The 20,938-nt window shown below is 56.0% G+C and overlaps 1 protein-coding gene across 12 annotated transcripts in view; it reads left to right on the top strand.

Annotated features, from left to right (window-relative positions):
• MAD1L1 (mitotic arrest deficient 1 like 1) overlaps positions 1 to 20,938 on the top strand; it is a 415,963-nt gene that overhangs the window by 76,732 nt on the left and 318,293 nt on the right. For 8 of the 12 annotated variants that reach the window (XR_011524656.1, XM_070567315.1, XM_070567312.1 and 5 more), the window contains one exon: positions 464 to 550. The exons of 2 other annotated variants lie outside the window; for them this stretch is intronic. Coding sequence is in view for 5 of the 10 variants with exons in the window: in XM_070567315.1 (XP_070423416.1) it covers positions 464 to 550 (87 nt within the window). In the remaining 5 variants the exon portion in view is untranslated. Of the gene's footprint in view, positions 1 to 463; positions 551 to 2,614; positions 2,878 to 20,938 lie in introns of those variants that run through there. 2 more of the 12 variants (XM_070567321.1, XM_070567319.1) reach the window with 2 other exon arrangements.

Genomic DNA, 20,938 nt, shown 5'->3' with positions numbered 1-20,938 from the left:
AAATTGTAAAGCATCATTGTACCTGTGGGCCTCTGTTGTTCTCACTTTTATTATTGCTGCTGCTTTATGTGTGGGTTTGCAAGGGAAAGGGGGGAAAGGAGACTGAAGTGCACGGAGTGCCTCCTCTGAGCCAGGACTTGGAAGGTGCTTCTCACACGCTCCTTGTCCTCACAGCAGAGTGACGCTGTTATGCGTTGACCCTGTTTCCCCAGATGAAATAAAATCAAGGCTCGTAATAATAACTGACCCGATGTGCTGCAGCTGTGGGGGGGCCGAGGGTGGAACCCAGGAGGTGGTGAGCAGTGCTGCAGACACTGCCCTGGGAACAGGGCACAGGACTTGACTTGTCCTGGGTCTCTGAAGCAGCAGCTGCTGGCGTGGCTTTTGGCAGCCATCTAGTGTGCAGAACCAGGTCCCCCTCCAGGAAACAGCTGGTGCTGAGTGTGTGTTCTTGATCCCACAGGACCCCCGAAGACCTTTCCAGATTCATTGTTGAGCTGCAGCAGCGAGAGCTTGCCCTGAAGGACAGGAACAGCTCCATCACCTGCAGGTAGGCCTGGCGGCCCGCGTGATCAGGGCAGGGACAGGTCTGCTTCGGAACGCTCGGGGCCGGCATGTGTGTGCCCCAGCTCGGGAACAGCTGCACATCGCTGTTCTGTTGGCCTCAGCTTGAGTGGGCGGGAGCTGGGGCTGCAGGGTGCAAGGTGCCCCACGTTCCTGCCGCGTGGTGGTGAGACTCAGCTGAGGCGACGTGATGCTGTCATGCCAAGGGCCTGCCACATCGCCACTGGATCCCCGTCGGCTAGCTTTCTGGCATGTGGGTCTGTGAGAAAGGATTTTTCGTCTTTGCAGAGGCGTGGGCTCTGAGTGAACCCTTGATGGTTTGGAAACCTGGACCCTGGGTTCAAGTGTCTGCATGTTTGCGTGTGTAGACTCCTGCACTCAGGGAAGGCCCACAGAGAGTAACAGAGCAGCCAGGATGCCTTCGCTGCAAACAACAGAAAACCCTTACCCCCGGTTTAGCAGGGAGGAAGTGTGCGTCCTTCCCGGCAGGAAGTCCCGGGGCAGGCAGCTGCGTGACTTCTTCCAGGGCCTGGTGTGAGGTTTGCCTCCCAACACCAAGTGCGCGGTGCGTTTCCCAGCTCCGCTTCTCCAGCTCTCTGACGCCTGCTGGCTGTCCAGCAGTTCAGTTCAGTTCAGTTCTGACATCAAGTCCTGGAGTTGGCGCAGACCCCACAGGTGAAGGCTCAGTCCCACAAGGCTGGCCACCAACTTCTGTCTGGCTGCAGATTAAGGGGTTCCTCCATACCAGCCCCACCAGATTTGATAATTTGCTAGAACGATGCACAGGATTCAGGAAAGCGGTCTACTTACCATCACTGGTTTGTTACGAAGGGTGCATCAGAACAGCCCGATGGGAAAGATGCGTGGGGTGAGGGATGGGGTGGCGCAGAGTTTCCATGCCCTCCCCGGATACCCTACCCACTGGGAAGCTCTCTGAGCCAGGTGGTTTAGGGAATCTTCTGGAGTTTCCATGCCTGAGTAAATCATTGGCTGTTGGTGAATAACTCAATCCCTAGCCCCTCCCCTCCCTAGAGATGGGGGTGGAGCTGTAAGTTGCAGCCCTCTCCTGACATGGTTGGTCCCTCTGGCATCCAGCCCCCATCTGGAGCTGTCTGGGGAGCCCCAGGAGTCACCTCATTCACATAAACTCGGTTATGGTTGAAAGGGGCATGTTATAAATAATGAAAGATGCTCCTGTCACTTCAGAAATCCCAAGGGTTTTCAAGGAGCTTTGTGCCAGGAATGGGAACCCAGACCTAGTACTTATTTTTTATGAAACCACACCTGGGCTCTTCCAGGAGTGCTGTCATCGCTGTTCTCTGGTGCCCAGGCAGGGTGGCTGCCCAGGTTCTGGGTGTCACATCCACAGGCAGAAAGGAGGGGCCTCTTTCTTTTGGGTCTCCTTTTTGGAATAAGGAAACCTTTCCTGGGACCCCCTAGACGAGTTACCAGCAGAGGATGGGATTCCATGCTGAGCTTCAGCTGGTCCTATTCCCACTTGAACCACTTGAGGAGGCTGGACGCTGAGGGAGCTCGGGCTCCTCCAGGGAGCAAGGGGCTTAGGGACAGGCTGAGAGGCAGGCGACCACAGTGGGAGCCCTCGGGTGCCCCGCAAGACCTGACTGGTGGTTTGGGCCAGTCTGTGAGGAGCCAGCCTGTTGGCCATTGATTATCCAGCACAGCCTCATCTGCAGTGGAGATAGTGTTTTAATAATTTATTAGTAGCTACAGGAAGATTTTCTTATTTTGGGGGCTTGTGTCACTTGAAAATTGGCTTTTAGAAGCATCTGGTAATGTTGGACATAATCACATCAATTTAGTTTAAAAACCTCAGATGATAAAGATTGCTTTTTGCTTTCAAAGCTACTGTCAGATGAAACGGGCATTAAAAGTGATTTGGAATTAAAGCTTTAATGTTTTTCCAGGCAATCCTCTTCATTTTACTTTGAATTTGAAACAGAATGAACTATTAGGGGAAAGGGAACTTGTCTGCATTTTTCTCCTGCCAAACTGTGGGGTTCTTTCTAAAATTACCTGCTTTGACCAGCAGCAGGAAGAGCAGCCTCCATGTCTGGAGAACCGTGGGGAAGAAATAACTCCCATCTGCCGGTCCCCGGACGGCAGCTGTGCTTGTGGTCGTAAGTGTGGATTCAGCCATCTCCTGTCTCTGGGGATCAGCTTAGGAGTGGACTCTGCCTCAGGGAGCAGTCCTCCATGGTGGGCAGGCGGTCTGCGAGACTCCTGGCAACTTGTCCACCTCTCAGGACTCTGGGGTTTCTTCTGAGAGCTGATGCAGCCTTCCCAGGAGCAATGGTGAGTCTTGAGCACCCCACGAAAGAGCTCTGTGCTTCACCTCTCCTGCAGGATGGTCCCTGCAGGCGTCGAGCTCAGAGCTCAGTTCATCTCACAGGGCACCACAGGAGGACACCGCTACTGTGGTCTCCCTCTTCCGGATGAGAGAATGGGCTCAGAGCAGTCCAGGAATGTTCTTAAGGCGTCAGACAATAAGGAGCTGTTGGGCACTTCCTGCCTCCTTCATTTATAATAGATTTATGTGCAAGCTCCCGTGGGGAGGTGGCGGGGAGCTGGATCCTGTGGGCAGCTGCCATTGTCACAGGCAGCACAATGCCATTGCTTCAATCATGATGTTGTGTGTGGAGGGCCAGGAGGCCTTGTAAGGCTGGAACGACTGATTCCATTTCTGCACATCTTTAAGGCAGTTAAGCAGAAAGTCAGGTTCGATGGAAAGGGGCACCTTGGCAAGAGGTGAGAATGAGGGGTGCAGCCGGTGCCTGGGCAGGCGGGGCATGGGGCCTGCAGCTCACAGGGCCTTCCTGTCTCAGCCGCCATGCAGCCCATGCCGAGAGCAGGTCCTGTGGCTTTGGTCTTCCCAAGCCCGTCTTGTCGGCGTCTGTCTCCCCCACGGAAATCTCACCATTGCTGCCTTACTCAGGTTTGCATCGCCTCTCTCTGTCATTACGGCTGGTGCGTTCCAGCTCATCTCAGGGCAGAACCTCACCCTCTTCTCTGCCCAGTACCGAATGAGGGATAGCAGCCCAGGGAGGGTCTGGTACAAACTTCGTGCGAAATGAGGTGAAGGAAAGTGTCCTGCATGTGTGGAAGCTGAGAGGACAAGCCGTCACCTGCCTCACTGGGAGATAAGATGACACAGCTCCGAGCCGTGTGCCAGGCCGCCGCCAGCCTGGCACCAGGAGAGTGTTCCTGCTTTGTTACTGGGATCCTGCTTCTGCGCTCTGCCATGAGTTTGACTCTGCCTTCCTGGCGGGGGGCCTGGCCTCCTCCTGGTGCTCAGGCTGGGGGTTTCAGAGGCGCGACCTTTCCTTAGCCCTCCAAGTTGCAGGAGAGAGGGGTGTCTTCTCCTTCCAGCAGGCGGGGATGGACCTGGTTGCTTTAAGAACCTTTACTTTACGTTTTCCTCTGTCAGAATGGGGCTAGTGTCTTGTAGGGTGTTTGCGGATGAAGCGAGGTGGTGATAATACGCCTGGCGCCCAGGAAGCGCCGGGTGATGTCAGGTGTGTATGGCGAGTCCTCTGCCCTCGTGGAACCAGGGCTTGGGCAGAGTTCTGGTTGGCAGCTTGTAGGGCATCTTTGGGGGCCTGAGTGTCAGCGTGCGAGTCCGGTAGAGGGTGTTGTGAGCCGTCGGGCCAGGTTCTCTGTGTGTTTCCTTTTGGTGGCCGTCCTCGGGTTGCTCAGGGGCCCTGTCGTCACTGGTGTGAGTGGGTCTGTCAGGACCTCTGGGCAGGAGCCCAGTTACAGCGCGGGGAGCCCTCTTCCCTTCTTGCTGCCCTGCTTCAGTTTCGGGTCCTCGAGGCTCACGCTTTGTCATGGATGCGTGCTGAGGACATGTGAGTGCTCAGGATTTGGGGGCAGATCTGGGTGTGTCCTGTTCTCCACATAGCGCTTACGTGATGCTGCTGTGCAGCCGCCTCTGCCCTCGCTGGGCCCTCATGAGCATCCTGGGGTCTCCGGGACCCCACACCCCGCTCACGCCCCATGCACTGCTCCCAGTCCGCTGTTGGTAGAGCCAGGGGACTCTGAGGGCCAGGCCACAGGGGAGGCTGCATTCTCTCATGGCTCAGACCACGGCCACACCGTCGTCTTCCGAACTCTGACGGGTAATGGGCTGATGTGCTCTGAGGAGTGTTGAGGCACAAGGACTGGGAACCTTGTGCGGGGACCTGTGACATCCGGGTTCTCTGCTTTGCTGGAAATAAAGGGCTTACTTTGGAGAGTAGGGGCCAGAGTGGGCGGGGGCTTCTCAGGACTGCCGGCTTCTAGGACGCAGGTTTCTCCCCAGTAGGCGTGGCGATGGTGGTGGTGCTGATGGCGACGGCAGTGGCGGTGGGGGCAATGGGTGTTTACCGAGCGCTTGCCTGCACCAGGCTCGGTGCTGAGTGCCTCATGTAGGGTCTCCCCTGAGAGCTCCGAGCTGGGTGCTGCTGTTCTTCTCTGTTGTGTAGTGAGAAGCCTGAGCCCAGGTTAGCCAGGAAGCTGGAGAAACAGGATTTGAATCCCACTCTGTCGTCTTCAGTGCTGCACACGGTTTACTTGAGATGGCGCCCACGTCCCTGAGAAGCACTTGACATGGGGTGGAGAGGCTCCCTTTTCACTGTCTCTCTGCTGCAGTGGAGACCTGGGTCGGGGGCCCACTGCATGGCTTGGGGCCAGCCCGCCTGTGTGACGCCTCGGGTCCCCTTCCTGGATGCAGAGTGAAGGCAGAACCCCCGTAGAAGTGAGTGAGGAGAAGCCACTGACTGACGTGGGTGTGGTGGAGCTTGTTGAGTGTCTGCTGTAGCTGCTACCAGAATCAGCCTGGGGCTGCTGTGCGCGTGCGCTCCCGCCTGCTGGGCCGGTTCTCGTGGGCTGACCATTCCCTGTGTGCAGTCAGCCTTCAAGCACCACCTCTTCACACCCAGAAGCACAGTCTAGCTCTGGGCTGCTCTGATCACTGCAGTTTGTTTTAAAGATCACGTTTTGTCTCCTCTGGCGGTTGATGTCTCGGAAGAGCCCTTGGCCTCAAGTCATCAGAGGTTGACAAGCCCTGAAGGCCCTGGAGTCATGGTCTTGCTGTAGAAGGCTGGTGGGCCTTTCCGGACGCCCCTGCCAGCTTCCTGCTGCCTCAGCCTGGGCCGCTGCTGCCCTCCTCAGGGGCCTGGGGCTCTGGGCGATGCTGCAAAGAGAGAGCTGTGTAGTGAAGGGGGCTCAAGGATAAATGGGTGGAGTGAGCGGTCTTCTCCCTCACCGTCCATCTCAGAGAAGGCGGTGCTGGTGGGTTTTCCTGGCATCTACCAGGTTGATGGGTTTCTCTGTCGCCTCCCAAGGGTGAGTTAAGGTCAGCGTGACAGTCATAATTCTTAATGTGGCTCCTTTCCCGCTGTTTGTCCAAAGCATTTAGGCTATCCTCTCACACCATCTTGGAATATGAGTGGGCCTCGTCACCTTTGTCACCCTGTGTCGGTGTGAGTTACAGTGCTTGCAAGCTGTCCAGAGGCCAGCAAGGCCAGCAGCGGGTGCAGGAGATTCATAAGGACCAGAGGCCTGTTCTCTGCATCCAGTGGATGTCATGCCGTGCCTGACCTGTGCTGAGGGTTTCGAGGCTCTCACTGGTCTGAGCACAGGCTGCCTGTGTTGGGATCTCGGTCTCACCGCCAAGGAGCTCAGTGTCTCCCTGGACAGTTTAATCAGCTGTCCTCTGCCTCGCCTGTCAAGACGATGATGATGATGATAGCTTTGTAAGAGTGCTCTGAAGGGTAAGTTGAATAAGCTGTGTGAGGCGTTCAGACTGGTGCCCGGGACGGCAAGCACATCGTTACCTAGTTATTACAGTCGTCGTCTTTGTTGTCATTATCGTCATTTCCGAGGTACCCGGAAGTTCTGGGCCACTTCAGGGCACAGCAGTGGTGAGTTTCCCAGTGGGCTCATTAGGGGCGAGAAAGTGTGTCTGTGTGTGGCCAGAGAAGACCAGCAGGGGTTGAAGCTGCAGGTGCGCGTGAAAGGCAGACGTGGCAGAGTTTGCTCTGGATCAGATACGGCCGGTAAGAGAGAAAGACGTGGGTGTAGTTTTGGGGAGAGCATATGGAATGATGGGTTTGCCTCTTACGTGGAGAGAACACAGCAGATGAGCAGGTGAAGACAGAGACCTGGAATTCAGTTTTGCACGAGATGATGTTACGAAGCCTGTCAGGCAACCGGGTGAAGCTGGTCGTTGCCATCGAGTCTGCAGTCGGGTCAGAGATCTGGACTGGAGAGTGTGTGGAAGACGTCTCCTTCGAGACGGGCAGGGTGCAGCTGCAGCGGGAGTCTGCGGACTCTGCCCACGGCCCACGGCTGACAAGGCGGGCGGGGATGCTAGGGCAGGATGGAAGTCGTCCATGACCATGACACGGGTGATTCTGGGGTGGTGGGTGAGAGCCGGCTCTAGTCCCACTGGCGTCCTGCCCTGAGACCTTGGGCCTCTCTTCTCCTTGCCCGGTGTGCCCCTCTCTCAGGCGTACCTGTGCGGCCTGGCCTCTCGCCCCTTGAGGTTTGTGCTCAGACGTTTCTGGGTCATTGAGGCCTGCCTGGACTGCCCTGTCTACAGTGGGTCTGCGCACTCCTGCTGTCGCCGAGCTCCTTCTGTGCTCTCTCTCTCCCTGCGACGAGAAGAAGGCTGGTCCAGTGTGCTGCTCAGGGAGTGTTTGTGGAATGAAGGAAGGAACCAACAGAGGCTGAATACGTATGCACAGTGACTGTGACAGGTGGGTGAATCGAGGCCTGTTGGGGGCTGCCTGTGCTGTGCTGGTCACAGGGCCACCAGCTTGGAAGTGCCAGAGCAACAGTGAAAGTCAGGTTTGACAGAAGCCCAGGTCGAGGCTCTGGACGAATTTGCCAAAGGGCAGGGGTGGTGCCTCGCTGGCCCTGACTGTCCACTGGGCTGGCTAGAGCTTGTCCCTCTGTGCTGCGTCCGCTGTGGGTGGCGTTCCACTTCTGTGGGCTCCCAGGGGCCCAGTGATCACCTGAGTGGTCTTGATTCAGAGCCGGAGACCCCAGGGGAGTCTGCACTGCGGTGTTGACCTTGGGCCATAGCCGAGTTCTGCCTCAGGTTCCCTTGCGATGACTCAGGTGCGTCCTGGGGGCACTCTGCCACGTCCACCTGTCCCCTTATCTTCCCTGGAAGAAGCTTGTGTTTTGCAGGGAGAGCATGGAGGCTGTGGTTTGTGGTTGCCTCTTGCAGAGAATCCGTGCTGGAGAGTTGCCTGCTCCTGTCCTGGGGAAGAGTGGCCTGTGAGTGGGCAGTGACCACAGCTTGCCCTGCTTCTGAGCTGGGCCATCCCCCTGCCAGGCCTCATGCTCGTCTTAGCCAGTTACTGTCTCTGCAGGAGCGGCCCGGGGCTTTTCAGTGGTGAGGGCTGAGGCCTTGCCTGTCCGTTCGGCTCTTGGTGCCGCTCGATGGAAATGAGCTTTGGCAGGTGTCGAACCAGCCTGTGTCCAATGGGTTGTCTCCGTGCATTCCTTGGTGGCAGCCCACTGCAGCGTGTAAGTTCCAAGGACATGGCAGTGAGCTTGGTGGGTCTACTCCAGGAAGCCTCTTCCTCAGGCCAGGCTGAGCTCCCCCAGCTGGTGGCAGTCACACCGCTCACATGGCGTGTGGCTCTGGAGTCCTGGTTTGAGCGCCCTGTCCTGGCCGCGGGAGGCACACCGAGATGTATGTACGTCTCTCTCCAGACAGGGGATGAAGGGACTGCCAGCAGACGCATACCTGTGGTGCCAGGGGCTCAGATTTGTAGCTGCATCCCTGCGTCTTCCCTCTGTTTGTGGCTGTGAGATTCTGAGGAAGCCCCAGCGTTTCTGGAGCCTCAGTTTTGTTCACACCCTGACTGTCTCCGGGGCCCTGTGAGTCTCTCTGGGAGTTAGCACTTGTGGCCGCCTATCTCGGCTGATTGCTGCAGGGCAGAGGTCAGAGCCCAGGCTTCTGCTTTAGACCCCGTGGTCTGGCTGGGGTAGACTGGCCGTCTGTCCCGTGTAGACTATGCTGTCTGTCTGGCATAGACTGCACCATCTGGCGGGACTTCCTGTGATGTTGGCAGTGTTCTGTGTCTCTGCTGTTCAGTGCAGTAGCCGCTGGCCATGTGTAGCTACTGAGTACTTGAATTGTGGCCAGCGTGAGTGAAGAACTGTGTCTGTAATTTAAGTTTAAATAGTCGCCTGTGGTTAGTGGCTTCCGTGTTGGGCAGTGTGGCCTTAGAGCAGAGTCAGAGTTCAGCCCTGCCGTGTACCATGGCGAACAGTTCTTGAGCGTCTCTCCACTCTTCGTCTCTCTGTCTCTCTCCTCGTCTCTCTCTGTCTGTTAAATGGAGATTGTAGTAGATGTTGACCCCACTCGCCGGGAACGTGAGAGTTAACCGAGGTGCGCGTGTAAGTCGCATGTCTCGGTGCCTGACGAGTAGGGGCTCTCGGTACGCGGGAGCTGCTGCTGCTGTTTGTCAGCATCATCATCGGCAACCTCGTCTTCCTGTTGTGACAATGAAGGTCTCGGAACATCGGGACTCACCGCCTTCTCGGTGCTAATCCTGCTCCGGTTCCTCCATACGCCTCCTCTTGTTCCACTCGGTCACCTGTTCAGTCTGGTCAGCACAGTGGATGGCAGCCCTGGGGCTGGCCATTTCCTGGCTGGACTCTGGGCAGTCTGCGACCCTGCCCTCCACCCCGTGCTGGCATTTCAGCGTGGTGCCTGCTGAAGGCCTTACAAGGCTTGTGCCCGTGCCTGTGTGTGCGAGGGCCCCCCGGAGGGAGAGCCCCACAGCCTCCCACGCCTGGGGGTCCTGTCTTCTGCTGAGCGGGCCGCCAGCGCTGTTTCGGGGGCTGCTTCTGCTCCTGTTGCCTCCTCTGGAGGGGAAGGTGACACTTTTGGGCAGCCCTGGCTGGAGTCAGAAGGAAGCCCTTTGCTGTGAAGCCCCCCAGCTGCCCTGAATGTGGGTGGGAGCAGTCTCCTCCGACTTGGGCTTCTCTTCTGCTCTAGCACTCACACCTTTGTCCCTCTCCGCCCTTGTCCCTCTCCTCAGCTGGACCAGAGCCGCTTGAGACCTGGGCTCTGTACATTCATGATTGCACTTCCGATTCCAGCGCAGGCTTGGCCCTGCTCAGTGAGTGTTTAATGAATGAAGAGTCAGACTAGGCCCCCCGCTCCGGACGCACACCATCACCATCCTCTGCTTCTCTGCTGCAGAGCTGTGCATGTGCCCAGGGTCCCTGCGCGCATCCTTCAGGTGTAGGCCTTGCCGGGAAGCAGGTGCTCTTTCTTCTCGACGCGGTGTGGCTCTTTGCTGTGTGTGTGTTCATGAATCTGTACCTCTTTCCATCACCACTTTTTCCTTCAGATGACGAGAATTCATGTCACTGTTTTTCACTCTTGTGTGCTCTGCCATCGGCTTCCACAAAGCCGTCTGTGGGAATCTCTTTAAAATGGAAATCAGATGGTACAGCTCCCCACCCCAGGTCCTTTCGTGACCCCCCGCTCCCCGTGGAGTAAATGCTGACTCCTTCCTGGGGTCCCGGCCCCCTGACTTCTCCAGCCTCATCTCATTTCACCATCTCCTGTTTCGGTGCCTCTGCCACATCGGCCCTCCTTCAGCTTCCGAACCCCGTGCCCATCCTGACTTGGCACGCGCGCTCCTCACCTGTCTCCCCGCTAGCAGTGGCATTGAGTTCAGTTCTTGCCTGAATTTTAATTTCTCAGGTGGCCTTTGCTGACTCCCACCTAAATTAGGCTTTCCTCTGGATTATGTATTATGTAATTAAGTTTGTCTTCATCATACGCTTGCTAAACTTGTCTACATCAGAGGGGAGACTGTATCTGGGTTGCTGTGTTCCCCACTGTGATTCTGGCCAGAGCACAGTTCATGGCACAGAGCAGACACTTGGTACACAGTGAGTGGGTGCACATGGGAGGAAGGTGCTGGAAGTGAAAGGTGCCACTGTGCTCCGGGCACGGGCCTTCGGCTTTGGCCCTTCTCATTCTCTCGTCTTCCTCACCTCCCATGTAAACCACAAGGAGGTTATTTTGCCTGTGCCTGCCAAGTGCGCCCAGAGTCCAAGCACTGTTCCCGCCCCATCGCTAGCCAGCGTCGTCTGCCTGATGACGAGGCTAGCCCCTGGCCGCTCTTCCTCCAGTTTGTCCCTCCAGTCGGCCCTCTTCTCAGCATTGTCTCTGCGCCAGGGCCTACAGTGGCAGGAGGGCCCTTTTGTCAGGTCATGTCACTTGGGTGCACAGAACCTTCTGGGGGCCTTCCATTTCACTCGCAAGGAAAGCCATGGTCTGTTGATGTCCTGGGGTCCAGCTGCTCTCACCCCCCGTGTCACCCCACCCTATGACTGGGGCCTCACCTCCCTCAGTGTTCTGCTCACCTCATCTGCTAGGAGGTTGCATGGCTCTTTTCGGTTCTGGAACATTCCAACTATGCTGCCTGACATAGGGCTTCTGCTCTTGGTCCTGTCGAGACACTGGTGTGCATCCTTTTCTTACCTTGTCTCTGTCCAGGTGGCACCTTGCGGGAGAGGCTGGCTTTCCCCACGCTGTCAACTGCTCCTTTTCCTCCTGATTTTGCTTCCGTGCTCTTCATAGCACTAATCTGACACATTTGTTTATTGATTGGTTGATTGATATGTTTACTGTGTATTTCTCCCTATTAGAATGTAAACTCCGTAAGAGTGCAGGGGCTTTGGGCATTGTGTGCTTGGTACAAAATCGATGCCCAGTAGTATTTGTTGAGTGAATAGTAAACGTCTTCTCTCTACCCCAAGGTGTACTGTTAACTCCCTGAGCTCGGGGGAGGGGAAGGCAGCGTGATGGCTCTGTGGGTGCCTGTTCCCTCACCCAGCCCAGCCAGGACTGGGGACAGGTGGATGGGGTGTTGTTCTGGAGCACCTGTGTCCTCACCCAGCCTGGACAAGACTGGGCACAGGTGGACAGGGCATCGTTCTGGAGTGCCTGTGTCCTCACCCCAGCCTGGACAGGATTGGGGACAGGCGGATGGGGCGTCGTTCCGGAGCGCCTGTGTCCTCACCCAGCCCAGCCAGGATTGGGGACAGGCGGATGGGGTGTCGTTCTGGAGCTCTTGTGTCCTCACCCTAGCCCAGCCAGGATTGGGGACAGGCGGATGGGGCGTCGTTCTGGAGTGCCTTTGGAGGATGGACTGGCGTGTCCACGTCTTCTCCTTTGGTTCATCATGGCTGCTCTTCTCGGAATTTGGTCTCCTGTTTGACCAGGTGTGGCAGCAGTTGAAGTGGCTGAATTGGCACCTCTGGTGGCTTCCCGGCTGGCTGGCCTGACACTGGTCCCTGTGGCTCCCGACTCCCCCGTCCTGGTGGCTCTCACCTGTGTCTGGTCAGCCTCCCACTGTGGCAGATGCGTGGCTGCAAACTGTTTGCACAGTCCTACTAGTCAGCAGACTTTGCTGTCCAGCTTCATACCTCAGTGATGAGTGACCTGACTGTCCTTGGATGGCCCCTGGGCAGGTGGGTCTTGCCCCAGGCTTGTGCCTGCAGCCCGGTGGAACCGCCCGTGTTCTCCTCAGTGTGGCTGGGCCCAGTGTCCCTCTGAGCAGGCGAGTGGTATCATCGAGACCACGGCTCTGATGAGCGCTTGGCCACTGCTTTCCCGAGTGTGATGCGCATGTGGGTGGAATGCATGCCGTGTGCGGGGCGGGGCGGGCCCTGTGGGAGCATAGATGCGGATGATGACCTGTGCAGAGGACACAGGTGTGCACGTGTGAGTACATGCACGCGTGTGCTCATACACACTAACATGGAGCACGGAGAAGGCTCGGGTGTTTGTTTAGAGGAGACATATATTTATTTTCTGGTTACAAAGTAGATCAGGGAACATTTCTTGGAGGAAGTAGCTTTTGAATTAGATCTGGCCAGAATTGTGCAAAACAGTAAAAACAAACCCAGAAAATAGCATAGGTGGTGACCCCATCTGCTCAGGTCTGCCTGTCGCTTTGGTTCTCAGACCTCCTCCCTTCTTGCTTGAGACTTGGCGGGAAAAAGGGAACCTAGCCACGCCTGTGACAGTGTGGCTGAATGGAGGGACCCTGGACCCTCTTGGGCATCGGGCGTGATGGGTGCTGGCACCTGCCTGCAGTGCCCGCGTTTGGACGTGAGGTGGTGCCGGCAGCACTTGAAGCCACTTCCTCCGGCCCATCCTCACAACCTCCTCCATGGCCTCCCCAGTGGGAGTGCTGTCACCAAGCCTATAAATTCTGTGGCCAGTTAGAGTTGGGGAGGGGGCGGGGTGGGGCGGCCATCGCAAGGGCGCAAACTGGAGGAGCTGGAGGTGCAAGGGTGCATTTCACAGGTGCTTCCCTGGGAACTGGGCTCTCTGTTCCTCCCCTTAAGCAGCACTTTCTGGGTCCTCCAGTCATTTCCTGATCAGTGGGTGAGACCCACAGGGTGGGCACATCGAGGCGGGAGCCGTCTTCACACCTCTTATGGTGGGTACAGACCTTCAGCACTGACGGCCCCTCCAGCTTGGCCCTGGGACCTGTCTGAGTCGCTCTTATTTTCCAGACTGTAACCATGTGGCTCTGTCCCTGAGACCAAGCCCCCCTCATCCCTAAGAGAGAATCCAGTCTGTCCTTGGGTCCAGAGGGATGTCTGGGCTCACTGGCAGGCATTGCGGGGTTTCCTGGCTGTGCGATTGTCACCTGGCACTGCCCAGGGTGGCTGCTGGAAAAGCAGTGGCTTGGATGAGCAGTTCTGGCGGGGGCAGAGCCTGGGACCTGGGTCTGGGGCTGTCCTGTTTAGAGACAAGGCTTCAGACAAGCTGGACAGTCGGCTTGCACTTCACCATAGGAGAACGGTCCCTTCTCACAGGCTTGCGTTGAGGATAAATTGGGAGATGGATGAGGGAGTCCATCGTGCAGTTGGTGCTTGGCTGTTTTAATTTCCCAAAGGTAATGCTTGAGCTCGGCTGCCATTGTGGAGTGGGGAGTCTGTTGGCTCCTCGTTACTGTGTGGTTTCTATGGGATGATCTCGGAACAGTCCCTTAGCCCAGCACTTCTCTGGCTCAGTAAGCGTAAAGAATCACCTGTTGGTCTTTAAGTGTGGGTTCTGGTTCAGCAGGTCTGGAATGGGGACCAAGGGTCTGTATATCCTGTACCCTCCCAGTGATGGTGATGTCGCTGGTCCGATGACCACAGTTTGAGTACCAAGAACTTAATCACTCTACATGACCTGGTTTCTTGATCTGTCAAGTGGAGAAAGGCCTGGTCACTCCTTTTCCTGTTAGTACCTTGCAAGAAGGTCCCTCCGGTCTTGTGAGCTCCCTGGCACGAGGGTGGCAGAATTTCTGTAAGAAGACTGGCTTTGTTGTGTTGGGGGTCATTAGCCTCATGCTTGTGGGGCCTTCGCTTTCGGCAGATGCACCAGGTGTGCTGCTACCTGGAGGAGGCGTGTGTGTGGCCCACCACAGGCCCTGCCAGCCGAGGTCTTGCGTGACCTCTGGGCCCTTTGCTCCACACACAGACCTGAAGGTTCCGAGCCTCGGAGGGGACTGTGCGGGGTGAGTTCTCGCCCAGCTTTGCTGCACTCTAGTCCCCCTGCCTCTGACCCAGCAGGGCACCCTGTGCTCCAGTTCCCGGAGTCTTGGAGGTCCACCTGCTCCGTCGCTTGGGGAGAGGATCCTGCCCCGGGCCCTTCTGGCCCTGGCTTGGGTGGAAGGACTCAGCTCTTCCTCTAGCGCTCCTGTGCCGCGCTCTGCCCAGGGGTGGGCAAGTGGCAGACGCGTGCTGGGGGAGCTTGTGCAGCCTGAGGTTGTGCTGGCAAGGACTCTAGATTAGGTCTCTGTGGCTCTGGAGGGGAGTGTGATGGGGTCGAGGTGGCCGAGAGGCGGTGGCAGGCAGTGTGTTAGCCGGCAGCAGGTCAGGAATGGGGGCATCTGGTAGCAGAGGCCAGCCTGGGCGGGCCTGCAGAGGGCAGAGGCAGCTGTGTGGGCTGAGGCCAGGCGCTGTGTGCCCACTGCGGGACTGACAGCACTCCCTCTCCAGGGAGAGCTCTCGGCGCGGGTGCTGGTCCTCTTGACTGAGCAGGGCCTGGGTCCAGCTGACCTGCCACTGCCGGCCAGCGTTCCTCAACCTGCCACTTCAGCCAGCTTCTGTTGTCTTTTTTCAGCAGGATGAGATGCCATTAATATTTCACACCCAGACTGTTTTCTTGCGTGTTTTGTATTTCCATATTTAAAATAGCATTTACATATTCATAGACCTCTTAAATAAGTTTTATTGTTACGGGATGTGGAAGTGGATAAAATGCGAAACTCCCCCTTTTATTCAAGCACTGGAAAAAATTTTCTTACCCCAAATGGGATCAATTTCTGAGCGGTTAGTTCTGTAGCAGTTGCTGTAGGAAAATTACTCTGGAAGCCGCGTGGCAGAGTTCATCTAGCTGTCCCCTTGGTGTGGGAAGACCAGGCTGAGTGGCCTGTGGCCTTGTTTCCCCATCTGCAACCAGGCCCTGAGGCCTTGTCTCTGTTCTGGATTTCTCCTGGCTGGGGCCTTGCCTTCTATCTGGGGAACACAGGGCCTATGTCACCCCTGTCCTTTTCGGGGGGCAGAGTGCTCGGTCTGCGGTGTGGCCAAGCCTTTCCCTGCCTTCTGCCTGTTGCCTTCTGTGGGGCGAGTCCAGGCCAGATCCAAGAGCGCATGGGACTCCCTCCCCCTCCTCATCTGCTAGCATCAGAAGTGCCTCTGTTGCCGGAGTCCTGCACCAGCTGTGGCTCTGCGTTCGAGGTGGCATGGTACAGGAAAGGCGCCCAGCTCCAGTGAGACGCTGCCGTGCTCCTGGCTCTGCTGCTGCCAGTGTAGGACCTGGACAGAGCTGGTCAGCCTCTCCATGCCGTGGTCCTGGCTGTGGGGAGGGAGAGGCATCTGCACTCTTCTCCTTGAGGGTTATTGTCAGGCTCACTTTAAGGATGTGTGCGGCGCTGGCCTGGGGCTGGTCAGAGAGCTACCAGTGTTCTTAGTTTTTATGTGTGGGTACCAGTGAGTTTGGCTAAGCCCTTGCCTCTGGGATGTTTGGGTGACGGGGAGCTGAGCAGAGACATTGAGGACTGACAAAGAGTGGGAGGTTCTGGCATGAGCATCTGGAAGTTGCCCACAAGCTTTGGTTTCTTACGTGGGTCTGGTCTTAAGCCAAGCGTAGCTCGTGGCGGTGCGCAGGTGCTTCAGGGCAGTTGAGGGCTGAACCCACAGGAGCGTAGCTGTGTGGGCCTGCCATGTAGTTTGGTGTGTTGCAGAGCAGCAGGTCCAGGGCTCTTCGGCATCCACGTCCCAGAACCCCAAACTGGAGGGTCCTTGGAGAACCCCGGAAGGCTGAGGCCTGGAGGGAAGGGGCTTTGTTCTGACTCCACCCTGGGGCGCAGATGGAGTCAGACCTAGGACACAGGGCTTCCTGGTCTCTAGGCTGTTTATTTTTTTCATGTGAAACTTTTTATCATCTCAGAGAGGCCTGTCTAAGTAGCACACAAGACCTTAGAAACCATAGAAGACAAAATGCTAAATTTGACCCCATAAAAATTTTGGAAGCTTACATGGCAGAAAACACTTTAAGAACAGAGGCAAAAATCAAATGATATAATCTGTTTAGTTTTAAAATACTTTTAAATATTTCTGACTATGAGCTTGTGACATGACATCTAAGCACACGAAGCCACCTTCCATTGTCACGAGCTCCTGGGCCTCACCCGCACGGCTTTGCTTTCTTGGAGACGGAAGGGTGCCGTGATGAGGACTCTGCCAGCAGCCCCCAGAGCGAGTGCTTTTCTTGTTGTCATTAGAAGGCGATGGGGACCATCAGCTATTGTTGGAGTGGCCAGATGGAGGGTGTGCCTTCTCCAGGTACCACCGTGTCACTGACACAGTGTGAGGGTGTGCCTTCTCCAGGTACCACCGTGTCACTGACACAGTGTGAGGGTGTGCCTTCTGCAGGTACCACCGTGTCACTGACACAGTGTGAGGGTGTGTTGCTGTCTCCACACAGAGCCCCTCGCCCTGGCCCATACTGGAACACCCTGGGTTGGGGCTCTTGAAGCCTCTTCCATTGTGGCCTTGAAGACCTCGTCCGCTTTCTTCTTGTGGCTAGTGGGGATTCTCAGGACGTGTCCTTTGCCCCAGCCCAGCCTCTGGCGCTGTTTGAATGACAGCTTCTGCCATCACTTTTGTTGTTTTTCCCACACACTAGGGGCTCTGGTCTAGCAGCTGGTTCCTCCAGAGACCAGAGGCAGGCTCAGAGACTGGGGGCCAGGTTGGGCTCTCAAGGCCATATATCCTGTAGGCCAAGGCCAAGGGGCATCGGCTACATTGGCTGAGAGCAGACAGGACACCTGGGCACACCTTCCTTGGCAAGCCTTGGACTGCAGACCTGTGAACTTGGAGGAGGAAGGGCCGTCCTGTGGGTTAGGAGTGCATATTCTGGCTAAGGGAGTTGAGAGCTGTGACTGCAGTGGAGTGAGATGTTAGCCCTCGGCTCAGACCAGGGAGTCCTTTCAAATCACACAGCTCAGCAGGTGGGAACAGCAGCCTGTGGAGTGCGTTACTGTCTGCGCCAGAGCTCAGGCTAATGGCCACCAAGTGGGCTGCTGTTGAGGCATCGAGGAACACGCTGCCTCAGTTCATGCTCGACCCTCACCCACAGTCCTCTCCCTGCCTACAGAGGTCAGACCACGCACGTGGGGGGTGGGGCTGAGGCGGGATCTCCCATGTGCTCGCTCACCATCCCCCTCCGTGCTGGAATGGCAGCTTGGTGAGAGGGGAGCCTGTCTGTCTCGTCCAGGGCCGGGCTCCGGGGCCTCTGATTGAACATCGAACTCAAGCTTATAGGCACCTCCATTTCCTCAGGTTCTCGGAACCTCTGCTGCTTTTCCATCTAAAAAGTCAGGGTCATGCACCGGCTTTGCAAGGTTATTGGAGAATCGAAGATGGTGGAAGTTCTGACCCCAAGAGGGTGCTCAGTGAGCGGCAGCCTTTGCTGTCCCAGGAGCAGGGTTTGTGGTCTCTGGGACCCCATGTGGGCTGTGCTGGTCACTTGTCGCTCAGCCCAGTTTTCTCATCCACAGCAAAGGTTTAATTCCAGCTTTGCTAGGGTGTCTTGAAAGGTCTGGTGCGGCCTCGTATGTAGTAGGTGATAAATAAGTAGCGGTGTGTTGTATTTGCTGTCATTTCAGCCAACTCAGCCCCTGGGGGCTCAGGCAATTTCAGTGATGGAGCCAGGACGAGGTGACATTGTGGTATCGTGGAAGGGCCCCGGGTGCTAGTCCTCACTGTCTTCCTCGCCTCGAACTTGAGTTTATCGTAGCAAGCCAGTGGCTGCTGTCGCGACGTTACTGCCGGAAACCACACACTGCCCCAGCGTGGTGCCCGCCTGCCTTTCCCTCTGGGGAACCTCCGGGGGCCAGAGGAAGTTCCTGTTTCAGATTGCAGGGGTCAGGGGTCAGCCTTGTGTGTTAGAGCTGTGATGGCACGTCACAGGTGACCCAGAGACTGCTGGAAAAGCTTGTCTTCCCTGCCTGACGTTTTTGGACATTACTGCATCACAGATCTCCCTCCAGCAGGGGAAGAGGTGGTATTGATGAGCTGTCACTGTGGTTTCTGGAGCTGGGTAGGGCAAGAGGTGATGTGTCCAAGTGGCAGAAAGGGAAGGAGAAGGAAGTGTGTAGAGTTACGTCAGATCCTTAACCTACCTGCTGATGTGTCCGTTAGAGAGCAGAGAGCGCCCCGTCTCAGCGCCCCGAGTGGGAAACACCATCTCGAGAGCCATTTAGGTTGAAGAAGGTGCCTGAGTCAGCTCCATCCTTTGGAAGCAGACAACATCTTTATTGCCTGCCCCTGCCCAGAGGTGGTGGTAGAATCTAGATTTCCTCAAACATGTGTACAAAACTGGAAGTGAATAATACCTGAATGTTGTTAATTGTTGAATGAAAGAAATAGTGAAAGAATCTTTTGGTAGGTCTCGGAATCTCTTGGTGCCTTGAAACTTCTGCTTCCTTGTCTGTTTGGAAGCAATTCACGGAGGCCCAGCCCAGAGAAAGCAGCCCCCCCCTTGCAGCAAGAGCCAGAGTGGATGGCCAGGGCTCCTTAATCCGCCGTCTGGTGAGACTGAAGGGGATCCCAGGTACATAAGGGCCAAGTTTCTGGAGGCCTCGTGCTAATGCACAGGGCTCCCATCTGGGAAGAGTCAAGGCTTCTTATTGACACTTCTCTCAAGTTCCCTGGTAACTCACGTGACCCTTATAAGCTCTGCGCCAAATAAGTTCCCACTCAGCCGTGAAGCCCAGCTGCCGCTGGCTCATTTTAGAGAACAAGCCCAGGAAAACACACATATTGATTCTCCGCGTACATGTGTAGGAAAGCGGCTCTCTAATGCCGTAAGGCAACCTCGGTGCGCTTTCCTGCCTTGTTTGGCAGAGCGTTAAAGCAGTCTGCGCCTCCCTCCCTCGGTGGCCTTGCTCTGATAACCTCCTGTAGAGGAGATGTAGGGAGACGGGATGGAGATGAGAAGGCAGAGTGGGGATGAGCCTCTTGTCCCCGAGGACGTGGCTGGAGGCGTGAGTGGCTGTTGAGCACACCTGGCTCAGGTCGGCTTGTTTGGGGACAGAGGCCTCCGAGGGCTCGTTCGGCCTGCAGGTTTGCTGTGCCTCTGAGAGATCTCTCGATCCTGTTAAAAACTGGATAAGACAGAGCAGGAACAGAGAAACGTGCGTTTATTAGGCACCTGTGGGTGCCAGTAACTTTCCGTACATCCTTCTCCTCGATCCTCACCTCGCCCTGCCCGCTAGGTACTGTGCTCCTCCCCCTACCCAGTTTCCCAAGGTCACGTGCGTACCGGGTGTGGAGTCTGGGTGTGGACTCGGCATGTCTGTGTCCGGAACCCGTGCCCACTCTCCTGGCAGTGCTTTCCTCGGGCGGTGCCTTCTCAGGCTTGCTTCACTCACTTACTCCTTAGGGTCTCGAGGCCCCTTGTCCTGATCCTCTCCCGATTTGGAGGCGGAGCGCAGCGTGGAACGGACTCGGTGGGAAGCGCAGCATGGCTTTAGCCACGAGCGGGCAGTGTTGGTCAGTCTGCGGCCAGCACCAAGCACCTCCTAGACCTCCCTGTGCCTGGTGCACAGACCCTCCGGGTGGAATCAGGAGGGCAAGCCCTGCCCGAGGAGCTTCCTCTGCCCGGGCCTGGAAGGGTTGGCTCGTGAGGGACACGCTTGGCCGCACTTCCCAGATGCCAGAATTTCACAGGTTCCCAGCCAGCTGCTTCAGAATAATGTGCAAGGAGATGTCCTGAAAATGCAGATTCTTGGGACTCAGGACTCTGCTAAATGCATGTTGCCTTTTTATTAGCACGATTCACACTCGTGTTCATAATAAGCACACACACGTTGTTATGAGCTGATGGATGAGAATTCAGCACATTGTCTCTCAGAGACTGGACTCCTTGCCACCTGAACATGCTGAACACTCTGGTTCCTACCCCAGCATGGCTCTGATTTTTTAGTCTCAGGACCCTTTGCTCTAAAAAGTTATTGAAAACAAAGAGCTTTTAAAAATTTTTTTTAGTATTAATTCTTTTGGTGAGGAAGATTGGCTCTGAGCTAACGTCTGTTGCCAATCTTCCTCTCTCTGCTTGAGGAAGATTGTTGCTGAGCTAACATCTGTGCCAGTCTTCCTCTATTTTGTGTGTGGGACACCTGCCACAGCGTGGCCTGATGAGTGGTGTGTAGGCCCGCACCCAGGATCCAAACCTGCGAACTCCGGGCTGCCGAAGCCTGTGAACTTTAACCACTATGCCACCAGGCCAGCCCTGAAAAGAAAGAGCTTTTGTTTGTAGGGGTCATATCTGTCAATATTCACCATTCTTGGAAATGAAAACAAATTTTAAAAATTATTTACAATTATATTTGTATTATAGTTTCATTAAAACCAACTTAATTATCTCTTAACATAAAATACATTTGTGAAAAATATATTTCCTAAAACAACAAAATTTAGTGAGGAGAGTGACATTGTTTACGCTTTGCAGATCTCCTTAACATCTAAGTAGAAGGTGGTTGGAGTCTCGTATCTGCCCCTGTGCTCAGTCTGTTGGGATGCGTACTTTGGTGGAGGTACGTGAAGGAGATCTGGCCTCACCCAGATCTGCAGTTGGAACGGGGGTGCCTAGCAGATCCCCAGAGATCTCCTTGACGTAGCTCCTCCCGACACAGCGGGTGCCCAGCACTCCTCGTGGGGGTGGAGGGGTGGAGGAACCGGTGCTGGCTCTCCTTTGAGGACAGCTGTTGCTGCTCCCGCCTTCCGGGGTGGTGTCTCTCAGATCCTGATTTGAGTGCTG

This window comes from Equus przewalskii, chromosome 12 (genome assembly GCF_037783145.1).
Source record: "Equus przewalskii isolate Varuska chromosome 12, EquPr2, whole genome shotgun sequence".
In the NCBI taxonomy this organism is placed as follows: Eukaryota; Metazoa; Chordata; class Mammalia; order Perissodactyla; family Equidae; genus Equus; species Equus przewalskii.
Note: the sequence above shows the minus strand (reverse complement) of the source record. Positions and strands in the feature narration are given on the sequence as shown.